Source organism: Canis lupus, chromosome 4 (genome assembly GCF_003254725.2).
Source record: "Canis lupus dingo isolate Sandy chromosome 4, ASM325472v2, whole genome shotgun sequence".
Lineage (NCBI taxonomy): Eukaryota > Metazoa > Chordata > Mammalia > Carnivora > Canidae > Canis > Canis lupus.
The window spans coordinates 70098184-70121681 of NC_064246.1; the positions used below are offsets into that span (position 1 = coordinate 70098184).

The 23498-nt window shown below is 40.9% G+C and overlaps 1 protein-coding gene across 1 annotated transcript in view; it reads left to right on the forward strand.

The window, feature by feature from the left end:
• Positions 1 to 23498, forward strand: part of C9 (complement C9) — a 60067-nt gene that overhangs the window by 2043 nt on the left and 34526 nt on the right. Inside the window, exons 2-5 of the mRNA XM_025436375.3 lie at positions 11412 to 11517; positions 11911 to 12058; positions 12467 to 12614; positions 20269 to 20407. Coding sequence (XP_025292160.1) covers positions 11412 to 11517; positions 11911 to 12058; positions 12467 to 12614; positions 20269 to 20407 — 541 coding nt within the window. The remainder of the gene's footprint in view (positions 1 to 11411; positions 11518 to 11910; positions 12059 to 12466; positions 12615 to 20268; positions 20408 to 23498) is intronic.

Consider the following 23498-nt stretch of genomic DNA (forward strand, 5'->3'; position numbering starts at 1 on the left):
TTCCTACTTTCTGCTGGTGATCGGCATCCTTGGCCTCCTCGGCTCCCAGCTACATCATTCCATCTTCACCCATCTTTCCTCTGTGCATTTCTGTCGGTTCTAAATTTTCTCTTCTTAGGAGGACACCAATCACAGTGGATTCGGGCTCACCCTAATGAATCCCCTTTAACTTGATTTCCTCTGTAAAGGCCCTTTTTTCCTAATAAGATCACATTCTGAGGTGCAGGGGTTATAACTTCAACTTTGGTGGAGGGGGCAGGGCACAATTCACCCCATAACAGTGACAATAACAGCACCTATCTAATAAGGGTTTCTATGACAGTTAAATTATCATTCATACATTGTACTTCCAACATCTGTGCCTGGCACAGAACTCAGTATATGTGAAATGTGGTTTTTAATAATCACTTGCTATTACTCTGATATGCTTTCTGGTTGAGGAAAACAAGGGATAGAGTTACAGCTGCCTTCAGGAGATATCACATGGCTGCAGATGCCTTCACCTGAAGCCACAGCGACAGTGAGCTATTGCTACCCATGAATTGTTGGGGATGTATCAATAATCATTTGTTTGCAAACATAAGAGTACTCATGAGAATAGGCCACGAATGGGGCATCATCCCTTATGTTTCTCTAAGGAGAACAGAAATGTTACAACCAATGTGCTAGTAGAGTCATACTCATAACACAGGTCCTGGCAGTGGGTGGCCTGAGTTTGATTCCAGGGTCCACCGTTTATGAGCCATGTGACCCGAGGCAGTGTCCTCAGTTTCTCTAAATCTGTTCCTCACTTGCAAAGTGGGAATAAAAATGTGAAATTCTTGATAATTCATGCAGTGTCCTTAGCACAGTGACGGGCCAGCTTTGAGTGCCATGGGTACTGCTATCACTATATTATTTTTTAATTTATAAATAATAACATATATACATGGTTCAAAGATCAAAAAATATAACAAATTGAGAAGTTGATTTCCCTACCTATAACTTTTCATCATATTTATCTTCTTATGTTTAAAGTCTTAGAATACTACCTTCTCCTGCGCTACCCTCTTCTCATAGGCAGCCACCTTCATTAACTTTCTGTGTATCCTTCCAGAATGTCTTAGTGTAGATTAAAGCATGGACACATATGTAATCTAATTTTTCCACTTCCTTTTACACACTATCTTGTACTTTGCTTTTTCCTTTATAATTTATAATATATTTCCCATATAATTTATAATATATCCTGGAAACTTTGCTGTATCAGTTAGAAGGACCTTCCTAATTCTCCTCACAACTGATTAATTTCTCATTGTGTGGATATGCAGTCTTAGATAATCCATCTTTAATTGATGAACACTTAAGTTGTCTCCAATCTTTTGTACTATAAATAATATTGCAATGGATATTTTTATCTGTATGTCATCTTACAAGTGGATAGTTACACCTGAGGACTCATTCCCAGAAGTGATGTAAAGGGGTCAAAAGGAAATCACCTTTGTGACTTTGCTTAAATGGCCCCATGGCCCCGGGAGGTTTGTTATTACTTTGCACTTTCCCCAGCAGAGTATGAGAGTGTTTACTTACCACAGCCTCAGCAACAACTCTTAGCCAACTTTTTTGATATTTGTCAGTCTCTCTTTTTGGTGTAAAAAAAAAAAAATGTTTCTTCAAATAGTTTTAATCTCCCTCTCTCTTTTTTATTTTTTAATTGCAATATAACTGATATGTAATATCCTATTAGTTTCAGGTGTACATCATGATGATCCAATGTTTTTATACATTACGAAATGATTCCCACAATAAAGTTGCATATCTTTTCATCTGTTTAAAAGCCATGTGTATGTTTTCCCTTGTGACTGTCTACGTTCTTTACTCTTTTTGCCATTGAGCTTCTTGTCTTTCTCTTATGCATTTCTATGACCACTTTATAAACCAGTCCTTCGGTTCTGGTAAGAATTACAAACACCTTCCCTAATCTGACATTCATCTTTTGACAGCATCGGTGGTATGTTCTTGGTGTAGTTATGATTTTCATACTTATCTTAGTCTTCATTTTTCATACAGTTAAGAAAGAGCACTAAACAGGGAGTTAGAAGTCCTGAGAGAGGCTAGGTAGGTAGGCCTTGGAGAAAAACCGCCTGGGTTTGAATCCCAATCTGGCCACCAGGTGCCCTCTGCTGTGTAAACTGAGGAAAATTAGTCACCTTCTCTGTGGCTCACTCAGTTCATCGTCTTTAAAGGATGGTAATACTAGTAATAGATATCTCATAGGGCTCATGTAAAAATTAAGTGAGATCATAATAGAGGCTTCGAAGAATTCCTGACATAAACTAAGCACTCCCAAATGTTAGCAATTATCATTCAATTTATTTGAGTTAAATTTATCTCAACAATCTGGAAAAATACCCAAACATCTGTTAATGGAAAAACGAGGCTTAACTATTAAATTGACGACATCCAAAATGCCAGTTTTCCCTCTTTTGGTTGTGTACACCTACGATTTTAATATTCATATTCAATATAAGTTAACAGATTTGTCAACTACTATTAAACAAGGATGGTCATTTGTCTATTCATCCAGGTAGTACAGCAAATATCTATTAAGTTTGTAACACAGGCCAGACATGGCATCAGGAACTGCAGTGTAAAACAAGTTGCAAGGGTCTTGCCTTCACTGGGCTTACAGTCTGCTCAGGAATAGAAACAAATACACAGCGACTGAAGCTCAGCCAAGGTCTCTGAGTGAAGCCCATGATACTAGGGGAGACAGGCTCCTGTGAGCCTCACCATTCCACTGTGCACTGGCTTCATCTGTTCTAGCCTCTGCAAGGACTTTGCTCCTGAAACTGCCCCCTCTCTCCTGCATCATCATTATCTCCCTTTGTACCGAATCATTCCCATCAGTCTATAGACTTGTTGTAACATTTCTTTTAAATGTTGGCTCAACCTCAGCCTTACTCCAGACATACACACCCACACCCAGTCTCATGGAGTGGCATAGCACTTACACTCTGACAACTCTCGTATTTGTATCTATAGTGCACCTCACTTCCCTGAGTGCAATGTCTAATTACTTAAGTCAGCAGCTCTTGAAAAATCTAACAGGCATCTCAAACTTAACACGTCCAAAACATACCCACTGATTTCTCTACTGACCTCACCCAACCTGCACCACTGCTCATTAAATTACCCAGGTGATAACCTGGGAATCACACTTGACTCCTCTATTTGCATCCTCCCCACAGACAATCTAACAGCACATTTGTTGGTATTATCTTTAAAATATATCCCAGATCTACCCACTGCCTGGTATCCTTACTGTGACTATTCTAGTCCAAATCACTGTCATTTCTGGCCTGTATCCAACCTTGCTCACACCCCACTAGTCAGCTTTCCATCTAGTAACCAGAGACATTTTTAAATCTTTTAAAAACATAACTCTGGGTGGTACCCTTGTTCTCATACTCCTCTGAGAATTTCCATCAAGCTCACAAGCAAACCCAAACTCCTCATCACAGCCTACAAGGCAGGAGCTGCACCTAATCTCTTTCTCCAGGCACATCTTCCATTCTCCTTTTTGTTTACTCTGCTCTGTCACCATACTTCTGTGCCTCCAACATATTCTCTCAGGGCCTTTGCACTTTTTTTCCCCTAGCATAGAACATTTCTTTTCCAGACACTCACATAGCTTCTCTCTGAATTCATCCAAGTATCTAACCAAGTATCACCTTCTGTTCTGGTCATTTTTTGCTGTGTAACAAACTGTTCCAAAACAGTAGCTTAAAACAATACCAATTATTTTATTGGCTCATGAGTCCAAGGGTTGAGTGGGCTCAGTGAAATGGTTTCCATAGGTCTCTCACATGGATGTAGTCAGATGATGGCAGGGCCTGGGATTATTATGATGGCTCCTTCACTCATGTGTCTGTCATTTGAGCTGGGAAGACTGAAAAAACAAGGGGCTGGAACAGTCATTTCTCCTTGAGACTCTATCTCTTTATCTTTCTCTTTCTCTTTCTTTCCCTCTATCCTCCATGTGGTAGACTCGGGGTAGTCAGTTTTATACATAATGGGAAAAGGCTAACAGAGCAAATGTCTTTAGATAAGCCAGCAGAACTTGCCTGGCCATCCCTAACCTAGCCTTAAAGTCATGAAGGCTCACTTCCACTGTGTTCTGCTCATCGAGGGATTAAGAAAGACACTGTCAGCTTCAAGAGGAGGGCACATAGACTCTATCTTTGATAGGAAGAATGACAAAAAAAAAATTGTGAACCCACTTTTATATCATCACACCTCGTATGAGAGGATGCTTTGACTACCCCACATAAGAAAACTCCGTCCTCTACCCCAGCCCTAGCATTCTCTATTCTCTCACCCTGCTTTATTTTTCCTCACAGTTCTTTTGTCTTTAACTGCTAATGTCATATTTGCTGGATGCTCTTTTATTGTATCTCACCCACTGGAATGTAATCTCCATGATGGTAAGGTCATTGTTTTGTAGCCCCCAGAACCATTACTGACACAGAGCAGGCCCTCCATAAAGGTCACTGGTGTTGGCTCATTGGGAGCACATGAAAGAAGCTCTTAAATAAGACTTGGGAAATCAAGAAAGGTCCTGAAAAAAATAGTGTTGGACACTGCTGTTATATTATCTTTTCATCTTGATGAATTGCATGAACTAAGCAAACTGGCAGATCTGTGGGTTAAGAATGCAGTCCTAATTAGCTTATATTTCTTCACTCAAAGGAAACACGTTGTCTTATTTATTGACAAAAAGATTCCTTCCTACAGCAGGTGTTTTATTGCCTGGGCCTGCCACATTGTGTCCTGGAGTGTGAGCTGCTCCTGAGGTTTCCTTTTACTAAAGCTGGAAACTTTTCATGGCCAGGAGATGGGCCCAGGTGTACATCAATGGCCCTTCATTTAATGCATTTCTGGCTCAGAGTTAGATCGCCTGTTGTGTTGATATACATTACTTTGATCTGGGAAGTGACTTTCAAGCTGAGATTGAAACACTTAGAGATATGTTTTACTTGATAAACACATCATCTAAGAATCCAGAAAGTACTTTACAAACACTTTTCCACTCAGCTTAATAACTCAGCAGGGTGAAAGGCAGGTGGTAAGCATTGTACATACACAGTCTTTCAGCTACAAAACATTATCTGTCTAGTGAGTCAGAGGAGCTCAGGAGGGAGTGATGGGCTCAGAAGGAGCTATCCAAGACCACTCATCTTCTTTCTTAATATTTATGTAGTGCATTCATTTCAGTAACACATCCGTTTTTGCATAATATACTATTTCCTCCTAATAATTCCCCAGAGTCAAGCTTATTTTGCCTCCAAGTATCCAGGTATCTGGTGCAATGAAGGGAAAACAGCTGGATGTTCATACACTTTTCAGTTTATTTTTGCCTAATTTGACATCATTTAGGTTTAAACTTAAAATAGATCCAGGCAAGAACCAAGTTGTCCTACTGATGTGCTTTACCTGAAACTGCTCTATTAAGGAAAGAAGAAAGAAAAGAAAGAGAAAGAAGAAAGAAAGAAAGAAAGAAAGAAAGAAAGAAAGAAAGAAAGAAAGAAAAGAAAGAAAAAAATTTGTTAACTTATTGTATTTCAAAATGTCTAAAAGTCATGAGACTATTATATCCAAAAAGTATTGACCAAGCTGAGACCTTTTAGATCATTTCAAAGAGGATTTTACTGGTGATGGGAAGGGGAGGCAGCATAGGGGAAAAGGCAAAATTGTGGTGAACTAGAAATAGACGTAGATTCTGAATCCAGTTTTGCCACTAACTGTCCAACTTTGGATAAGTAGTGTAATTCTGGATTTAGTTTCTCATCTGTAAAAGAGAACTAATAGCACCTACAAAATTTACCTCTCAGTGGTAGAATAAAAGATTAATGAGATTTGAAAATTGTCTAGTAAAACTAGTAGACAAATAGAAGAAATGGCTTAATTAAAAAAATTATTGAATGTTGTGGGCTGAATTGTGTCCCCCTCCAATTTATATGTTGAAGTCCTAACCCCCAATACTTCAGAATATAACTGTTTTTAGAGGTAGGGTGTCTAAAGAGGTAATTAGTTAAGATGAAGTCATTATGGTGGACTCTGATCCAATACGACTTATAAGAAGAATAAATTTGGGGGTGCCTGGGTGCCTCAGCAGTTGAGCATCTGCCTTTGGCTCAGGGCGTGATCCTGGAGTCCTGGGATCGAGTCCCGCATCAGGCTTCCTGCATGGGGCCTGCTTCTCCCTCTGCTTCTGTCTCTGCCTCTCTCTCTCTGTGTCTCTCATGAATAAATAAATAAAATCTTAAAAAAAAAAAGAAGAGTAAATCTGAACACAGCTGTAGAGAAGAAAGATCATCTAAAGACACAGGGAGAAGACAGCCATCTACAAGCCAAGGAGAGAAGCCTTGCAAGAAACCAACAAGGCAGACACCTTGATCTCAGACTTCTAGACTTCAGGACTATGAGAAAATTGATTTCTGTTGTCTCAGCCTCATAGTCTGTGGTATGATAGAACTAGTAAACCAACAAATACACTGCGCCTGATATCCAGAGGATTGTTAGTCTGGCTCTTTGGGGCAACAGTGTGATCAGAGGACCTTCTTATAGGGTCGTTCAGGGGATGGGGTCTTTCAAGGGATGAATCTAAATCATGGTCTAGGAGGACAATAAAAGATCAGAGGGAGAGCTCTGTACTAAGTCCAGAAGGGGAGTCAAATCTATAAAAAAGAAAAGAAGTCCTTAAGTTAGAAGCTGAGAAGGAAGGGAATCAGGGTGTAGATAATTAATGTGGTGCTATTGCTTATGTGAAGACTGCTAGAGAATAGTTTACAGCCAATGTCAGTATCTTTGGAGCAGGATCCTGGGCCCTGGGTGTGGGACAGATGAACAGCTTTTCTCATCAGCCTCCATCACTGGCTGGGTTCTAGGCTCGCACAGCAGAGGACTCTCACTCTGGAGTGTTTACAGTGTTTACAGTGGATTTTACCTTCCATACATGATCCTTCAGTCTCTACTGTACCTCTGAACTAGTTATTCTTCAGAGCTCTCCTCTCAGTGGCAGGTGGGAAAGATAAAAGTCCCTGGTCTATAGGGTATAGTTTCTAGAACCAAGGGAATAATCTCTTTGGAGACAGTAAAGCAAAATACTAACCTGATCATCTAAATAAGTGATAAGTACAAAAAACAGACAGGAGCAGATAATCTAGTTGAAGGCAACAGGACTAATACTGGAGAAACAAAGATATTGAAAAGATCCATAGAGACACTAATAAATAGGGCCTAGAGTAATTCCTGAAATTAATGATAAACCAGCTCAGTGACATTTTCAGGTTAGTGGTAGCTTCAAGTTTGGGTTATATTGATATACACCCCCAACCTACTTGAATTGTGCCCTTTTGGATTTCATGAATACCCTCCAAATGTTGCCAAACAGTGTTTCTCAACAGTGCATGAACATGAGAATCACCGAGGGTACTTTTTAAAAACATTTGCTGCCTGGAGCCCATCTCAGAAAGCCTGATTTAATTGTTTTTGGAGTGAGGATGACAATTCTACAATTTCTATTTTTAATATCTGAGGATTATGATATGCAATGTATTGAGACTTACTGCTATAGATCATAAGTGTGCATCTGCCATTGCCTCTTGATGAGGCCTATCAGTTCCAGAGGAGATCTTAGCTTTATGGGAACGTTCTAGCAGAGAATTTCTCAGCCATGCAGTTTCAGATACACACTAATACTCGGGCTTCCAGGAAAGCAGGTTCACCAAAGAGTTCTGGCAGCGTGTTTAATGCATATTTAACCTGCACTTTTAAAAGATAGAAGCTTATCAGGTTCCCTGACTTTCTGGTTGGTTTAGGCAAGAGTCAGGTTTACAGAAATGATGTGTCCAGTCTTAAAATCTGCCTTACTGACAGACAGGTCTTGCACAAATACCATGAGGGCAGATCACCAGGAGATTGTTACGTAGAGAAATATAGACCTAGATCTGCTCAAGAAAACATGATCAAGAACGTCCTGCCCCTTCTTGCACTTAGTTATTCATTCATGTTCAGAAAACATTTACTGAGCACCTACTATATTCCAAGAAGTTGATCTGCAAGCTGAACAGTTAAAATTTTTCTAATTCACTGATATTGCTGTTTAAAACGTAAGCTCCAGTTTGGGCATCATGGTTTTGGCTTTATTTTGTTTTGTTGTTTTGCACACCATTATATCCCGTATGCCTAGCAAATAGAGACCATTAATAGATATTTGACGAATGAATAAATGAATCGATGCCTGAGTAAGTGAATTAATTAAATGAAATATATCCCTGCAAAGGTGCTTATGACTCAAGAAAGAACAAGATCCTGGAAGAATATGCACAGAGAAAAATAAATTATGCAAGGAGTTTAGGGAATGCTCCTTGTGGGGAATCCATTATGCCCAAGATGAGATCCATGATGCCAGAGATGAGAGCACAGTAGTAAATTGGAAATAGAGGGTTGAAAGGCCTGAAGACATGAGAAAAAGCAGATTATCTTGGGAGTTTCAAATTTGGTGTGACTAAAGCTTTGATGGAGAAAGTAGAGTTGAAGAATTAGGAAGGAGATAGGCCATCTAGAGGTCACTAGACCATGTTTAGTTTCTCATTTCAGGTGTGACAAATTACCACAAATCAGTGGCTTAAAACAACACATATTTATTATCTTGCAGTTCTACAAGTCAGAAGGCTGAAGTGGGTCTCACTGGACCAAAATCAAAGTACCGGCAGGGCTGTATTCTTTTCCAGAGGCTCTAGGGGAGAATCCATTGTCTTGGTTCTCCCAGCTTGTAGAGGCTGCCCGCATTCCTTGGTTCATGGCTTCCATCCATCTTCCCAGCCAACAATAGGCAGTGGGGTCCCTTTTCGTGCTTTGAATTTCTCCTACCTCGTCTTGTGTCTTCATATCTCCCTGAACTGCTTTTCTGCTTTTAGGAGTTCATATGTTTGGAATGAATCCACCCAGATTATACAGAATAATCTTCTCTTAGTCACATCTGCAAATTCCTTCCTGTCATGTAGGGTAAAATATTCCCAGATTCTAGGGATTAGAATGGGAACATCTTGGGGCATCGCTATTCTGCCTGCTGCACCATATAAGAAAATTTGGACTTTATCATAAGAATGATAGGAAGCTTACAGACACGTTTTCAGGAGGCAATGGTACAATCAAATCTGCCTTTTTGAAAGATCCTCTGCATGATTTATGGAAGTTGGATTAGCAAGAAACTATTGTCATCCAGGAGATATGTAATGTTAGTGTAGAGCAGAGAAGTGTCTGGCAAAGATGAAGGAAGGATGGATTTGAGAGTCAATTAGGAAACTAAACAACAGATTTTAATGGTTGATTAGTTACAGGTGATGAGTGTGAGGGACACAGGATAAGACAGGGAGCACCCACACCTCGGGCCAGGCCAACCACATAAATGAAAGTGCTGTTCACCCAGAAAACAACTACAGGGGGAGGTAGCAGCTTTGAGAGAAGAGGAAGAATAATGAATTTGTTTTGGGAATACATCGAGTTCAATGAACCGAAACAAAATCCAAGTGCAGATGTCCAGTTGGGAGTTATATTCAAGAGCTTAAAATTCAGGGGAGATGTCTGGACTGCATAGAAACCAAAGCCCTGGGAACATGTAGACAGAAAAAGGAAAAGACAGATTCAAGGACAGGGCCTTGAGGAAAAACAACATTCCAGAGACTTTCTAAGGAAGAGAAGCCTACGTGGGTGAGTAGGACAACTGAAAGAGAAAGAAGAAATGGTAGGAGTTTAGCGTCATTCAGTCCAAGGGAAGAGAGTGTTTTAAACAGCAAGAATGGCCAGGTGCATTGGCCAGTGGGAGGAAGTCAATAAAATAAGCACTGAAAGGATCAAATGAGCCACATGGCAGTTGACACTGAATTTGGCAAGAGCAGTGTCCTTGGGCAGGAGGGCTGAGCAGTGGTTGGGAGTAAGCAACAAGAGACAGGGTACAGGGACCCCGGGGTGGCTCAGCGGTTGAGCATCTGCCTTCGGCCCAGGGCGTGATCCTGGAGACGCGGGATCAAGTCCCACATCGGGCTCCCTGCGTGGAGCCTGCCTCTCCCTCTGCCTATGTCTCTGCCTCTCTCTCTCTGTGTCTTTCATGAATAAATAAATAAAATATTTTTTAAAAGAAAGAGAGAGACATAGGGTACAAACCACTCTTCCAAGAAAGTTGGCTGGAAGGATGGGAGAATTTTAGAGGTACCTAAAGGGGCATGGAGGGTTAAAGGAGGAGATGAAACTTTTTTTTTTTTTGATGAAACAGAAACATAAATAAATTGATAACAATTCCTTTAAGTAATGACATGGTGAAGGACACGGGACAAATGGAAGCAACCAGAAGGAAATGTAGAGTTCAGAAAGAGTGTTTTGTTTAATCATTCATTTGCTTGTTTCTTCTTAATATCAAAGACTTGAACACAATATACAACAAATGGAAAGAAACTGGTAGCGAGGAAGAGTTTTACTGGAGAACGTATTCAATTGGTCAAGGTCTCAGAGAAGGGCTAGGATCTAGTCTTCATGGAGGGATTGGCTTTACTGAGCCAGCCCTCTGGAATAGGAGGCCGCACTCCAGAAACGACAGGTGCCAGTTCAGGGAAGTAGAGCAGGGCACTTATGGGATTCTTGGTCAATGGCTTTTGCTTTATGTTTTGTTCTTTTTTTTTTTTCTTTCATTGAACAAGATAATAATCCAAGGAGGTGTTGCAAGCAGAAGAGATGCAAATGGTGAACCAAGAAAGAAAGAAAAGTGCAAAGCCAGGAAAAGCACAGCTGAGCTTTGGGGTCTGGAGGTGGGAGGGAAGGCCGTAAGGGCCAAAATCTAGGTGTTAAATTCAGAGCAGTAAAGGGTAAGTCCTGAAGCAGAGCGTGAAGTGGTAAGGCTTCCGGTTTAGGACATGCACAGCGCAGGGGTGGGAACGCTTGGCTTCCCAGGTACTTGCTAGGGGAGCGGCTGGCCTGCTGGCTTAAATTTGCAAGAGAACCAGGCAACTGGAGGCTTTTTCAGACTCTGAGGGACACAAAGCAAAGCAAGGTCTCTAGCTTCACTGAGTTCATAAGGCAGTTGGAAATAAAAGACCAATCCACGTAAAGCAGGTAGCAGCATGACTTGCCAGTTTTCCTCATCACCAGTATTGGAACTATGGGTAGGCTGAAGGTCACATCACAAAGCGGTACAAGAATCCCACAAGACCAGTTGAAAATACAAAGCAGTACATGCTCAAATGTCAAATGAGAGCTAGAGTAAAAGGATGGGTCCTTTGATTTGGAAGGCGGAAAACGAGTCAATAAATCAGGCAATAAATCGGACACAGACACCTGCCACACCATGCAGCTGACACGTCCTGCTATCTTAGTTCTGTCCCAGGGACAACACGAGAGAATGACACGCCATTCCCCGTAGACTGCAGAATGAGCTCCTGGAGCCAGTGGTCGGAATGTGACCCTTGCCTCAAGCAAATGGTAAGTGTTCATTGTCATTCCCACTCATCACCCCCAATGGAGACTGTGTTGCAGGCACCTGCAGGAAAAGGACTCTGAGGCAGGGACCACCCATCCCCATCCCTGCCCAGCTGCGTTCCACACTGAGAAGGAAAGATCCGCCCCTGGCTGGTGAGGCTCCCGCTGCCTGGACACCTGCACGGGGCACTCAATGCCAGATGCGTGCCCTGAGCACCCCCCCCCCCCCCGCGGGCAGGCGACTCTAACCCGGGTGACTGCACTTAGGGCCCCTCCCACCGTGAAACCATCGCCGCCTCTGGGTCTCTAGCGGCCTACAGTGCTGCGGCCGCCGTCCTAGATCATTGTCCCTTTGGGGCGACAGAAATCCTAATATTTCCAGCGGGTTTTGTGCAGTTTCGCTCAAGGAGCATCGAGGTCTTCGGACAATTTAACGGGCAGAAGTGCGTAGACGCGGTGGGAGACAGACGGCAGTGCGAGCCCGCGGAGCCCTGCGCGGCCGGGGAGGAGGACTGCGGCGGCGGTGACTTCAGGTGCCGCACAGGTAACCCCCCCCCCCCCCCGGGCTCCGGGGCGCTCTCAGGGGCGAAAAGAAAGAAGCCTATTTTTTTTTTTTGTATATTTCTGATTGGAGTTCGATTTGCCAACATATAGCATGCCACCTGGTGTCCCATCAAGTGCCCCCCTCAGTGCCCATCACCCAGTCACCCCCACCCCGCCGCCCACCACCCCTTGTTCCTTTCCCAGAGTCAGGAGCCTCTGGGGTCCTGTTGCCAAGGGCCACGGGGGGCGCTGAGAGGGCTGCCCGGTGCACCCTAAGGAGAATCCCGAGCGCAAGTGTGCTCCGTCCCCTCCCGCCCTGCAGTGCCCTTGCTGTGCCCTTGCTGACCTCGGGGGGACGGAGGAAGCCCGGGCCTGGGACACAGCGCGGCTCTCTCGGGTTTGATCGCAGGCAGATGCATAAAGAAGCGGCTCCTCTGTAACGGTGACAATGACTGCGGGGACTTCTCAGATGAGGACGACTGTGAAAGTGATCCCCGTCTCCCCTGCCGTGAGAAAGTGGTGGAAGAATCGGAACTGGCGCGGATGGCGGGCTACGGGTCTGTATCTGGCTTGAAGGCTTCTGGGTGAGAACGGGCAAGGGTGACCTCCGTCCCTCGTCCCTCCCCGGTGGGAGAGAGGCCGAGGGCCCGCATTCGGCCCCAAGCGTGCCTGAGCTTCAAAGAAGATAAGTGCCGAATCAGCATTTCAAGACAATTTGCACAACCGCCTGGCCTCACTTAGGGGGTCTGTAGAATCAGGATGGGAGGTGATTTTCTCCGAGTCCAGCAGGAGATGACACAGGTCAGTTATGAGCCTCTGGAAGGCCGCAGCAATGCTGAAGTGACGTGTTGACACTTGAACACTTGCCAGTGGTAGGTCTTGCAATTCAAATATCTGAATTGTAAGTAAGGCTGTCTTTCACGGGGGACTTGTCCTGGATCTGTACCTGGTTATAAGGTCTGAGGAAGGTACAGTCTTCTAGAGTTGACCCAAGAGGAAAAGGCAGAGAAGAAGTTCTGATGCCAGATGGTGATGGTGTGGAGACTCTGGCTCTTATTACAAAGAGAGGTTTCGTTCATTTTCATTCATTCCATGTTCATTGCAGAACACAGGGGCTCTGGCCAGCTATGCTTAGATGAGAAGTCATGGACAGTTTAGAACTCAGAGTTTTACAGAATAAAGATTACCCAGAGATCTATGCTCTAGGAATTAGGAAAATGACATGGCCCTGAGGTGCTATTCCATTCTGCTCCATATAGTCAGAGAACATTCCAGGGATGCCTATGGCATAGTTTCCATTTGTTGTTCTGAGCTGTTTGCAGGAAAGGTACTTTGGGTAGATTGGTTGGCAAGTTGTACTCAACAGAGATGTAGTTTTTCCTACACCCAGTGGTATATTGACAGAGATGGCAGATGGCTCTGTTTCACTGCCTGTAGTGGAATATGTCTTATCAACCACCTAATCTGAGTGCCTGGATCATCACGGGCACTCAGATTAGGTGGTTGATAAGACCCAGTTCATCACAGGCACTCAATAAATACTGGGAGCTGATAAATAGGTAAATCAATCAATTAATTAATGAAAATAAGTGTTTCTAAAATACTGTCAGTTGGCATCAGGTGAAACTGGGTCACTAGAAATACATGCACGTTCAGGACTCAAGTCCTGAGAATAGGGATAAGGAGAGGAAAGAAGATGGAGGTATCAGCAAGGCTGATAGAGGGATTAAGGTACTGGTTCTCACCCAGGAGTGATTTTCTCCCCAGAGGACATTTAGCAAAGTCTGCAACCTATTCTGGTGGTCACAGCTGTGGGGTAGGGATGGAGAACTCAAGAAGTGAGGGAGCGTTGCTGATATCCAGTAGGTAGAGGCCCTGGATGGTACCAAACATCCTGCAGTGCCCAGGGCGGCCAGATCCACAGTGTCAGTGGCCCTCAGGCTGAGAAACCCTATACCAGGGTAGGGGGCAGTTCTTAAGGTAAGGCCTCTGGACCAGGTTTGGCTCTAAACAGAGATGTCTTCTCTCTCTAAGCCAGATACAACTTGCACTTGTTGAATCTCAACGAGGGAAAAAGTTCCAGGATACCAAGAGTCAGGCACCACATGAAACATCACATTTCATACACCCTTTATTCACTTTATAAAATCTTCTCCCAGCAGCGTTCACGTATTGCCCACTAACCAAGTGTCTTTGGCCCTTGGCCAAAAGGTAGGAATCTTGGATCCAATGTACACTCTTTGTCTCCAAACATAGGAGGTTCTTTTAATAATTGTCAGTAAATGGTATGGGGGCTGTTGGAAACCTTATAACCAGATCACTGCATACTCCAATGAGTTCTGACTCTTCCTGCCGCTTTCCTCAAGGAGAGACTATGAGTCTGTGGTGAAAGTCCAGTGTTACTTTATTTTGCTTTATTTGGGGTCCAAGAAACAGTTTTCTCCTTAATCTAAACAGATGGGCTTGAAGCAGAGAATTGTGTATGTTATTTATTTTCTCTCAATGCAAATGTATACCTTATCTTATAAAAGGCTACAGAAATTTTAGCCCAGTTAGCTGAAAAACAATCATAATCTATTGGTTTTCTTTGTTCAGAGAAAAGAAAAATTTATTATATAGCATTTGCTAAGAAGTTTCATAGTGAGGCATCCCAGAAAGCTGGCTAAATACAGCAAGCTTTGCCACAGTAAGGGCTGGTGACAGGGAATGTCACAGGGCTGAGTCTTCAGGACCAAGCAAGAGGATGGGGCCTCAGTTCTGGGGAAGGTTGGCTGCAGAAGTGAAAAATAAGGTAGTTCCTTATAGAATAAATCCACCAAGCTTTTTATTAAATACCTTGTTACCTTGAACAATAACCTATAACATTTAGTCTTCATAAAACCTATTATTCTCCAACAGCTTTCATTTGCATAGTACTTTGAACTTTATTTTCTACCTTTTTTTCTCTGTAGATTTTTCATAATAATCCTGTGAGGTTGTCAGGGGAGGTATTATATTCATTTTACAGGAAAAAAAAAACCACCTGAGTGAAGCAAGTAAGACCAGTTTAGTCTCTTTAGATTCTAATGGAACTTTTTTAAATTACTTTTTTAAAGATTTTATTTATTCATGAGAGACACAGGAGAGAGGCAGAGACATAGGCAGAGGGAGATACAGGATCCCTGTGGGGAGCCTGATGTGGGACTTGGTCCCAGGACCCCGGGATCATGACCTGGGCCAAAGGTAGATGCTCAACCACTGAGCCACCTGGGTGCCCCTCTAGTGGAACTCTTTAGTTTCTGGTGAAACTAAGCCCAAGTTTCTCTCACTTTCATAAAACTATATATTTTTTCACCACACCTTACCTTGGCTTCTCCCCATATGCTCATCACCACCCCACATCACTTTCTCTCATCACTACAAAGCCCATAAATCAAAACTTCAAAGCAAAACTAACCTTAGAAAATGAAACTCCTTATTGATCATCCAAATGTTTGAATTAAGAGTAGAAATCAGTTAATTAATATTTAAGAAGAGTTCTCAAAGTGACATGCTTTATTATATTGGTGATATTCTTCGATCTCATTAACATTGCATATTTAGTTACCATGTATCACAATTATTCTTCTAAGAATATATATATATCCTAATATATAGGATATATTGACTAGAAATAATAGGAATAAACACCCTAGTCATGGCAACAGGCTTATAAACTGCTTCTACACAATCCAATCTGGAAAATCTCAACAAGTCTTATCAGAGGTCATATACAATCAGATTCTTTTACACAAAAGTCACAAATGTCCAGTCATTAATTTATACCTGTTTTTTTTTTTTTTTCATTTGAAGGACTCCCACTTAAATTCTTAATCCCAGGAGAATTCCCTTGTATCACAAATATTTCCGCCTCTTGCCTTGTAAGCATTTGAGATTCTCCAGAAGTGTTTCGGGAAATCCCCAACCCATCTTTCATTCATTGAAAAAATATAAATCCAAACCAGCTGTAAATGATGTTCAGTACATAATGCATTACTTTTTTATGTGATCGAAGCATAGTACCACTTCTGTGGAGGGAGCTTTCTTTTCTGTTCACTTGGTAGGTTAGAATTGCCTGTGGTTCTAGATGCTGGCATATAAACAGGCATCTCTAGGTGCTGCCAAATATACATGCTTTTTTTATTTCCCAGGCGATGACATTCCATCGATGAGAAGTTTTCATGTTTCTTGGCCGAAAAAAATTGGCTCATTCTAGACTAGACTGGCTGTCTCTGTAGTAGTGGAACAAAGTCAAAAGTTTTGAAACATTTCTTCCTTAGTTGTGCTTTAGAGTGTGGATCCGCTTCATTGTAACTTTCCAGATGGATCCAGCCAACTGGTCAATTTGTTGTTCTGTAAAGGAAAACCTTCAAAGGGGGGTATGCATACTGTGGGGTGCAAAAAGACTTTCTAAGGGGGAGGCAGATAAGTTTTAAGATAATAGTTTCTTTAACTACTAGCTGCTTAACCAATCTATGGAACCAACAGTAAATCTTTGATTCCATACATACATATTTTTCATAAACTTGAGAAGCTTAACAACTCAGTGGCATTCAAGTTGTGAAGCCTATTCTCCCCCTCTCATCTCCCCTTTCACAATAGCCTTTCACCTTCTAAAAGAAGAGTACCCCCCATCACCTATCTCAATTTTACTGTGTGGCAAAAGAACCAAGAAACATTTCCAAATATTGGTGCTCAGTTGGACTCCAAGATCTTGAGTCAACTGGTCTCCAATTCATTTTGAAAGATAATGTAGTCGATTGTGAGATAATGGGCTATAAAGATATACTTTTTAATTTTTTAAAAGATTCTCTTTATTTGAGAGAGTCAGCAAAAGAGAGAACAAGCCAGGGGAGGACAGAGGGAGAAGGAGGAGTAGGCTCCCCACTGAGCAGGGAGCCAGATGCAGGGCTCCCCTCCCAGGACTCAAGGGATCATAACCTGAGCTGAAGGCAGACCGACTGAGCCACCCAGGCGCCCCTAAAAATAGTTTTTAATGAAAGACTAGTCTGTGATCTTTTCTTGGCATAAAACTCAGAAAATCAAAGAATCAAGTGACATTGCCATGACAAAATTCCTTCTATTCTTTTCCACTTATGTGAGTAAAGTTTCCAGCATTTGCAGCTATAAAAAATAGAAAATCAGAATACAATTGATACTGAAACATCTTTTTTTTAGCAATAAGTAATATTCATTTCTGAAGGCAAGAACTAATCAATTAATTTAAAAAGACCACCCAGTCATTTCATTGAGACACCTTTCCAAAAAATTTTGTAATTATGTTTGTTAACTATTTTAAAAATTTTAATACACTTATATATACTACTACTAATAATGATAACTCAATCCAGAAGAGCTTTTAATTACTTAGACCCTATTGTTAAACTATATTTATTTCTTTTAAATTTCAATTAATACCTTTTTAGTACACAAATGCGTAAAAAAGTGATACCTTAAAACCTCCAAGCTAAAATAACATTACATTAAGTTAAAATTCTGTGGTGGAAGTGGAATAGAAACATGAATTCAAGAATGAAAAGAGAGACATATAGGAAACCTCTGTATCTTTTACTCTTTTGGCAGTGAAACCTAAAACTGCTCTAAAAAATAAAGTGTCTTTTTAAAAACAAGAATCAAAAGGAATGCCAGAAAATGTCTAGTTGCTAAAGAAATATAAACATTGCAGTGATTTGATACCCACCATCACTATGGCATTTATATTTCATTGGATTTATTTTAAAAAGAGGCAAAATAATTGTACTTTAAGATGTAAATATTTATAGCACACTGAGAAATTATATCCTTTGCAACATCTTAAACTTAAGATGAAAAATCTTAGAGGTCAAATTAAAATTGTGCAGGCAGGCAGAATTTATTATAATTTTTTATAGAATAGACAAGCAGAAAATCTGAAAACTACTACCCGAAATCACGCCATACACATTTCCACCTCCAGGCTTCCGGGCACACCATTCCTCCCGCCCTTCCGTCCCCATCCTTCAGAGCCCAAATCAAATCCTACATCTTCTAAACTCTATGTATGACCCTTTGGGAACCTGCGCAGTACTTACCTGGGCTACTTAAATGAAACATGTGTATTTGTCCTTGGACTGTTTTTTGAAATTGGTGGTTATGTGTTCAACTCCCTAATCTGAATATAAATTTCATGAGAGCAAAGACTGTGTATGAACTCTCTTAATATTACTATTTACTACGAACACTACACACTTCATAGATAAAATAGTCACCTAAGAGTTAATCATCATTATAAACAGAGGTTAATGTCATTGTCCACTGAAAGGGAAGAGGTATAGCGTCTCTGTTGATGCAGATTTGTGAAGGACAAGTTCACTGTAGAACAAAGAAAATCGAGGGCTTGTTTCAGAAACAAACACAGAAAATTTGTTTCCAGTGTTCTGTGTCTGTGTATCAAAACATTAGTCATATGGAAGGAAAAAAGGGAAAAAAGTATTACTCATTTGCTGTAGATGCAGGGACGGGTGGGGACGGGTAAAGAAGTGAAGCTGAAATTTCAACCTACTATAAGGCATAAGATGTCTGAAAAAGTAAACCAGCTAATAATGTCTCTTTTTTCTTTCTTATTCAACTTACTAAGTCTCATTTTTGGCCCTATGTTAGAACTTTAGGCCTATAGTATTTTTCACGAAGGGTTTTGATAGAGCAAAAAGTGAGAAGTGGTTAAATTTTAGCTCAGAGAAAGATACTCCTGAATTGGTTCTTTAACTTATCTTTCTTTAAAGTTGAGCTATAATGTCATTTTGTTTGTAGATTCAAAGTTTATTAAGAATGTGCCATTGAGGGGCACCTGGGTAGCTCAGTCAATTGTGTCCTGTCTTCAGCTCAAGTCATGATCTCAGGGTCCTGGAGATGGAGCCCCACATTGGGCTCCCTGCTCAGTGGGGAGCCTGCTCCTCCCTCTGCCTCTCCTTCCGCTCATGCAAGCTCTCTCTCTCTCTCTCTCTCTCTCTCTCGCTCTCTCTCTCAAATAAAAAAAGAAAATCTTTAAAAAAAAAAAAAAGAATGTGCCCTTTATGTGAAGATGTTGTTTTTTAACTAATCCACTGGTTAAGATACTCAATTATTTTTCTTCCATTAGCAACGAGTTTTAGAGTAAACCATCTACACCCTTTGACAAATTACTCTTGAAACCAATATCCAGATTTATAATCTAGTTCATTGGAGTTTGGGAATGTGGTCTAGAGCCATAAAGTATTTCTGCTTTTGTGTCAAACTGAATTATAGAAGTGCAGTTCAGACTTCTATTTTGGCTTCCCTGGTCTGGAGCCTTATATTCCAGAAACAGACTAGACGGCAATGCCCATTCCTGCAATTAACAGAAGCATACTTCACAAAGAATGAACTAGTTCTTGTTCAGACATTGCTTTCGGGTCTACAAATCAAACGTAACTTTTTAAAAGCTAAATAAGATTTCTGTTTCTGAATTGAAGCTTGCCAAATAAAAGGTTTTTTGTTTTTTGTTTTTGTTTTTTTGGTTTTTGTTTTTTGGGTTTTTTTGTTTTGTTTTGTTTTGTTTTGTTTTTTTGTTTTGTTTTGCTGGGAGGAAAAAGTAGAACTTCTGAGAATGCCTTTTCGGGATGCTGAAATTTTTGTGTTTCCCCTTGGAAAGTATAATAGAAATAGTATAAGCCTGGAGGGAATGAGGTTCTTGACAAGCAATGAAACAGCTGGAGGAAAAGGCTTAAGTTTAAAGAGAATGGGGAGAGAAAGAGCCCCAATGTTGATTCATAGATTAAAAATTACATGCATATGTTATACTGCCCCCCTGAGATCCTCTGAGCTCAAATAACTTAAATAGGTGGTATTACAGAGTTGGCTCTTAGCTCACCAAGGGAGGTTAGCTAAGAGTTACAACAGCGGAGTTAAGACTCCAGGAGCCAGATGGTCCCTTGCTCCCTGGTTATTGCATTTCTTTCATTGTGCTCTCAACAGTGCCCTAGTTGCCTGGAAGTTTATTGGGCCTTCCTAAGGTATGCTTGCTGCCAGAGACATAAAGCAGAAGTGAGCAGGCTCTTGCTTCTGTTCCTGATTATATCACACAGAAATGGGTCGATGGGGACGCGAGCCAAAGCTCTCTCTTTCCCCAGCCACAGAGGACTGCCTGGCATTAGCTCCTGTTGTCTCCCTTTCTGATGTTACTCTGTTCATTCTCAGCATCAACATCTTAGGGATGGAGCCACTAAGCACACCTTTTGACAATGAGTACTACAATGGACTCTGTGATCGAGTTCGGGATGGAAACACCTTGGTCTACTACCGCAGACCCTGGAACGTGGCTTCTCTGGTCTATGAAGTAAGTCTCTTCAGAACCAAACACATGGCTCAGCTTTTAGCTGAAAAGCCACTTCAATAAATTTAATGCTGAATAATGTGAAAAGTTCAGTAGAACGAGAACTTGATGCGAATATAAGATTGATTTAAAGAAAAAGAGGTATAGCTTCTGTCTCTTTAGAAAATATACGGTGGCCTACAATCAATCCTCAGTTATGTGCACTTACTGATCAGAGTTTTTTCAAATACCTAGTTGCCATAAAAAGAATCATCTAAGATTCTGATCAAACTAAAAATTAAATCAATGCTGATTTAAGTACTGGGTACACTGCTCAAGCTATTTAAGCTCTTTTTTTTTTTTTTTTTTTTTTTTTGCTAGCCTACCAATCCAAACCCATCTTTACGTTTGTTTTTTTCTTCAGGATTCCCCTTGGTTGACTCCTGGGAGTGGCTGTTTTCACTCACCTCAAACCCCTCTAGCTCTTGTTAAACTATTTCTTAAAAAGACTTTTACTTTATCCAATGCTACTGGAAACCTCACCACCTTCCTGAAAGTCACCTAAATTCTCTAGAACCATCCACTAACTGGACCCCTCCATTTAAAGGATTAATATTCATCGCCTTTAGAGAGATTTTCTTTGGTCTTAGCAAGATAAAATAAAGAATAATAATTAGCTTATTCTAAACCAGGAGCTACAATAATCTGTTTTTTTAATGGTCCCATTGGTGACCCATAAAGTTCACTCTATTCAGTTTTCACAAAGTTCTTTACCACTGTTGTCACACAACAGTTTCAAAAAAACATATACTTTTAAATAAATATGGTTAATAATTCTTTTATTTTTAACAATGTTGTAAAACAATCCCTACCCATTGTATCCTGAAGCGATCATGCTCACCCATGAATACTAAAGACTTTAAAGTCTGGGCTATTTGGCTGGTACTTCTTTCACATGTGTCTGTATCATACAGTTTTCCTGTCTCTGTCACTGTGACAAGCCTCTTAGCTTCTCCATAGAGGTAGGAATGGCTGTGAGTGACACAAGGTGGTCAGGAATGGGGACCTCGCCTGGGCTGATCTTAAAGCTACATTAGGAGAGTAAATACACTGTTGTCTCTTATTTACAATCTGAAAACAGATGGGTTTCTGTACTCAGTGTTCCGGATCTTACAAAGGTGATGTGTTGCTTACCCGTATATTACCTACACCCCCCAGGGGAGTCGGGAACAGCATTTCATAACCAAACGCATTAATTAATATTTCTGTAGTGAAACCACTGAAGTTCAGACAAAGTGGGAGAAATGAAGACTATAGTGACTTTTTATCAGTTCAGATAGGAAAAATGCCTCCAAATGAGTTTTGGCACCAAGCTTATAAAAAAGCAGAGAGGGATTGTAGACCTGGATATCTGGCCAGTGTTAACTGAGGAGTACTGATGGAGTTGCCTGGGGGCCTGCTAAAGTCCCCAAATCACCTTCTTGGTGCTACCACTGCTGGTGCTCCCCCCACTCTAATGCGTTATGGTCTTGGGGAGAAGCCAAATTTGTTTCTACCATACATAAAAGAATATAAGCTTATTGAATGGAAATCCCTATTGTGATTTCTTAGAATTTCTTCCTGCACCTTCTAATACCCAATAGAACATTTTACCTTCTCTTTCATGTATTTTATTATAGTAACTATAAGCAAAAAATGCATTTTATACTTCCTGATGGCCTGTTATACTAATATTCAACCCAGTATATGTGTACATATGATGCTCAACACATTTTTATTGAATTAATTAATTTTTTTAATCCTATCTTACTTACTCATTGACAGTAATTTCCTGTCTTTTATATTTTGAAAGGATTCTACTGAGCTATCAGTATATGAGGAATATTTCTTAATAATGACATCTGACTCTAACAGATTCACACTCCCTCAATACCCCTTATCTCAAATGCGGCTCTGGTTCTCTGGCTCTCCAGAACACACTACATAGGTTAGAATCCCAGTTGTGCCCCTAAGCAGCAGGGAGATCTCAGGAAAATTATTTATCCTCATCATGCCTTAGTCCCTCATCTGTAAAATAGAAATGATGATGCATATCTTGTAAAGATAAATGAGTCTAAAACATCCAAGAAGTTACCGGCACGTAGTAAACATTCAGTAAATATCTGCTATCCCTCTTTTTTTAAAGAATATAATTAGTAAAAGATTTAGCTACAATTAAACATGTAATTAGCAGTCACATTACAGGTCAAGGTTTACTGCCTACTTTATAGGTCAGAAGTAATAACTAAGAATCACTGAAGCCTGCAATCACAGGATAAAAACAGTGATGGTGACATGTACAAATCAGTTCCTTTCCCCTTGTTTTTCTTTGGTCTTCTCCACTTTTGTTCTTGAAAGCAACAATTTGTAAATCAGGTTTCAGGTTTTTGTTATAATTTTTTTTAAACCTGGGTCACCATGAATATGTAAGATTTAAGAGGTCAACAAAGAATTGTAAAATGCACCTGGATTCTAATCCTCCTTTCCACACCAAATCCAGCCAAAATCCTGGGTGACTTTTATATTCTGTGGACTGCAAATCACTTCTTGTTGCTTCTTCACTTCCTGTGTCTGTTCTACTAGAGCCACTCACATCTGGAACCACATCTTTAGCCTGTGTTCACCAGAACTTTGCTGCCTCGGGAATCTGAACATTGGGAAACCCAACATTTAACCCTTTGCTTCACTGCAACGGACCCATCTTTCAGCTCTCAGTCTCATTTATGACCACAACCCTACTCTTGGTCCCCATCGAAACCCAGTTCTTTGACATCATTTTCCTCCCAGTCTATTTTGCTCTTCCTGCCTTCAATCCTTCCCTCTAATCAATCCAGATCCATTTGACCACTCTTTTTTTTTTAATTTATTTTTTTATTGGTGTTCAATTTACTAACAAACACCCAGTGCCCGTCACCCATTCACTCCCACCCCCCGCCCTCTTCCCCTTCTACCACCCCTAGTTCGTTTCCCGGAGTTAGCAGTCTTTACGTTCTGTCTCCCTTTCTGATATTTCCCACACATTTCTTCCCCCTTCCCTTATTTTCCCTTTCACTATTATTTATATTCCCCAAATGAA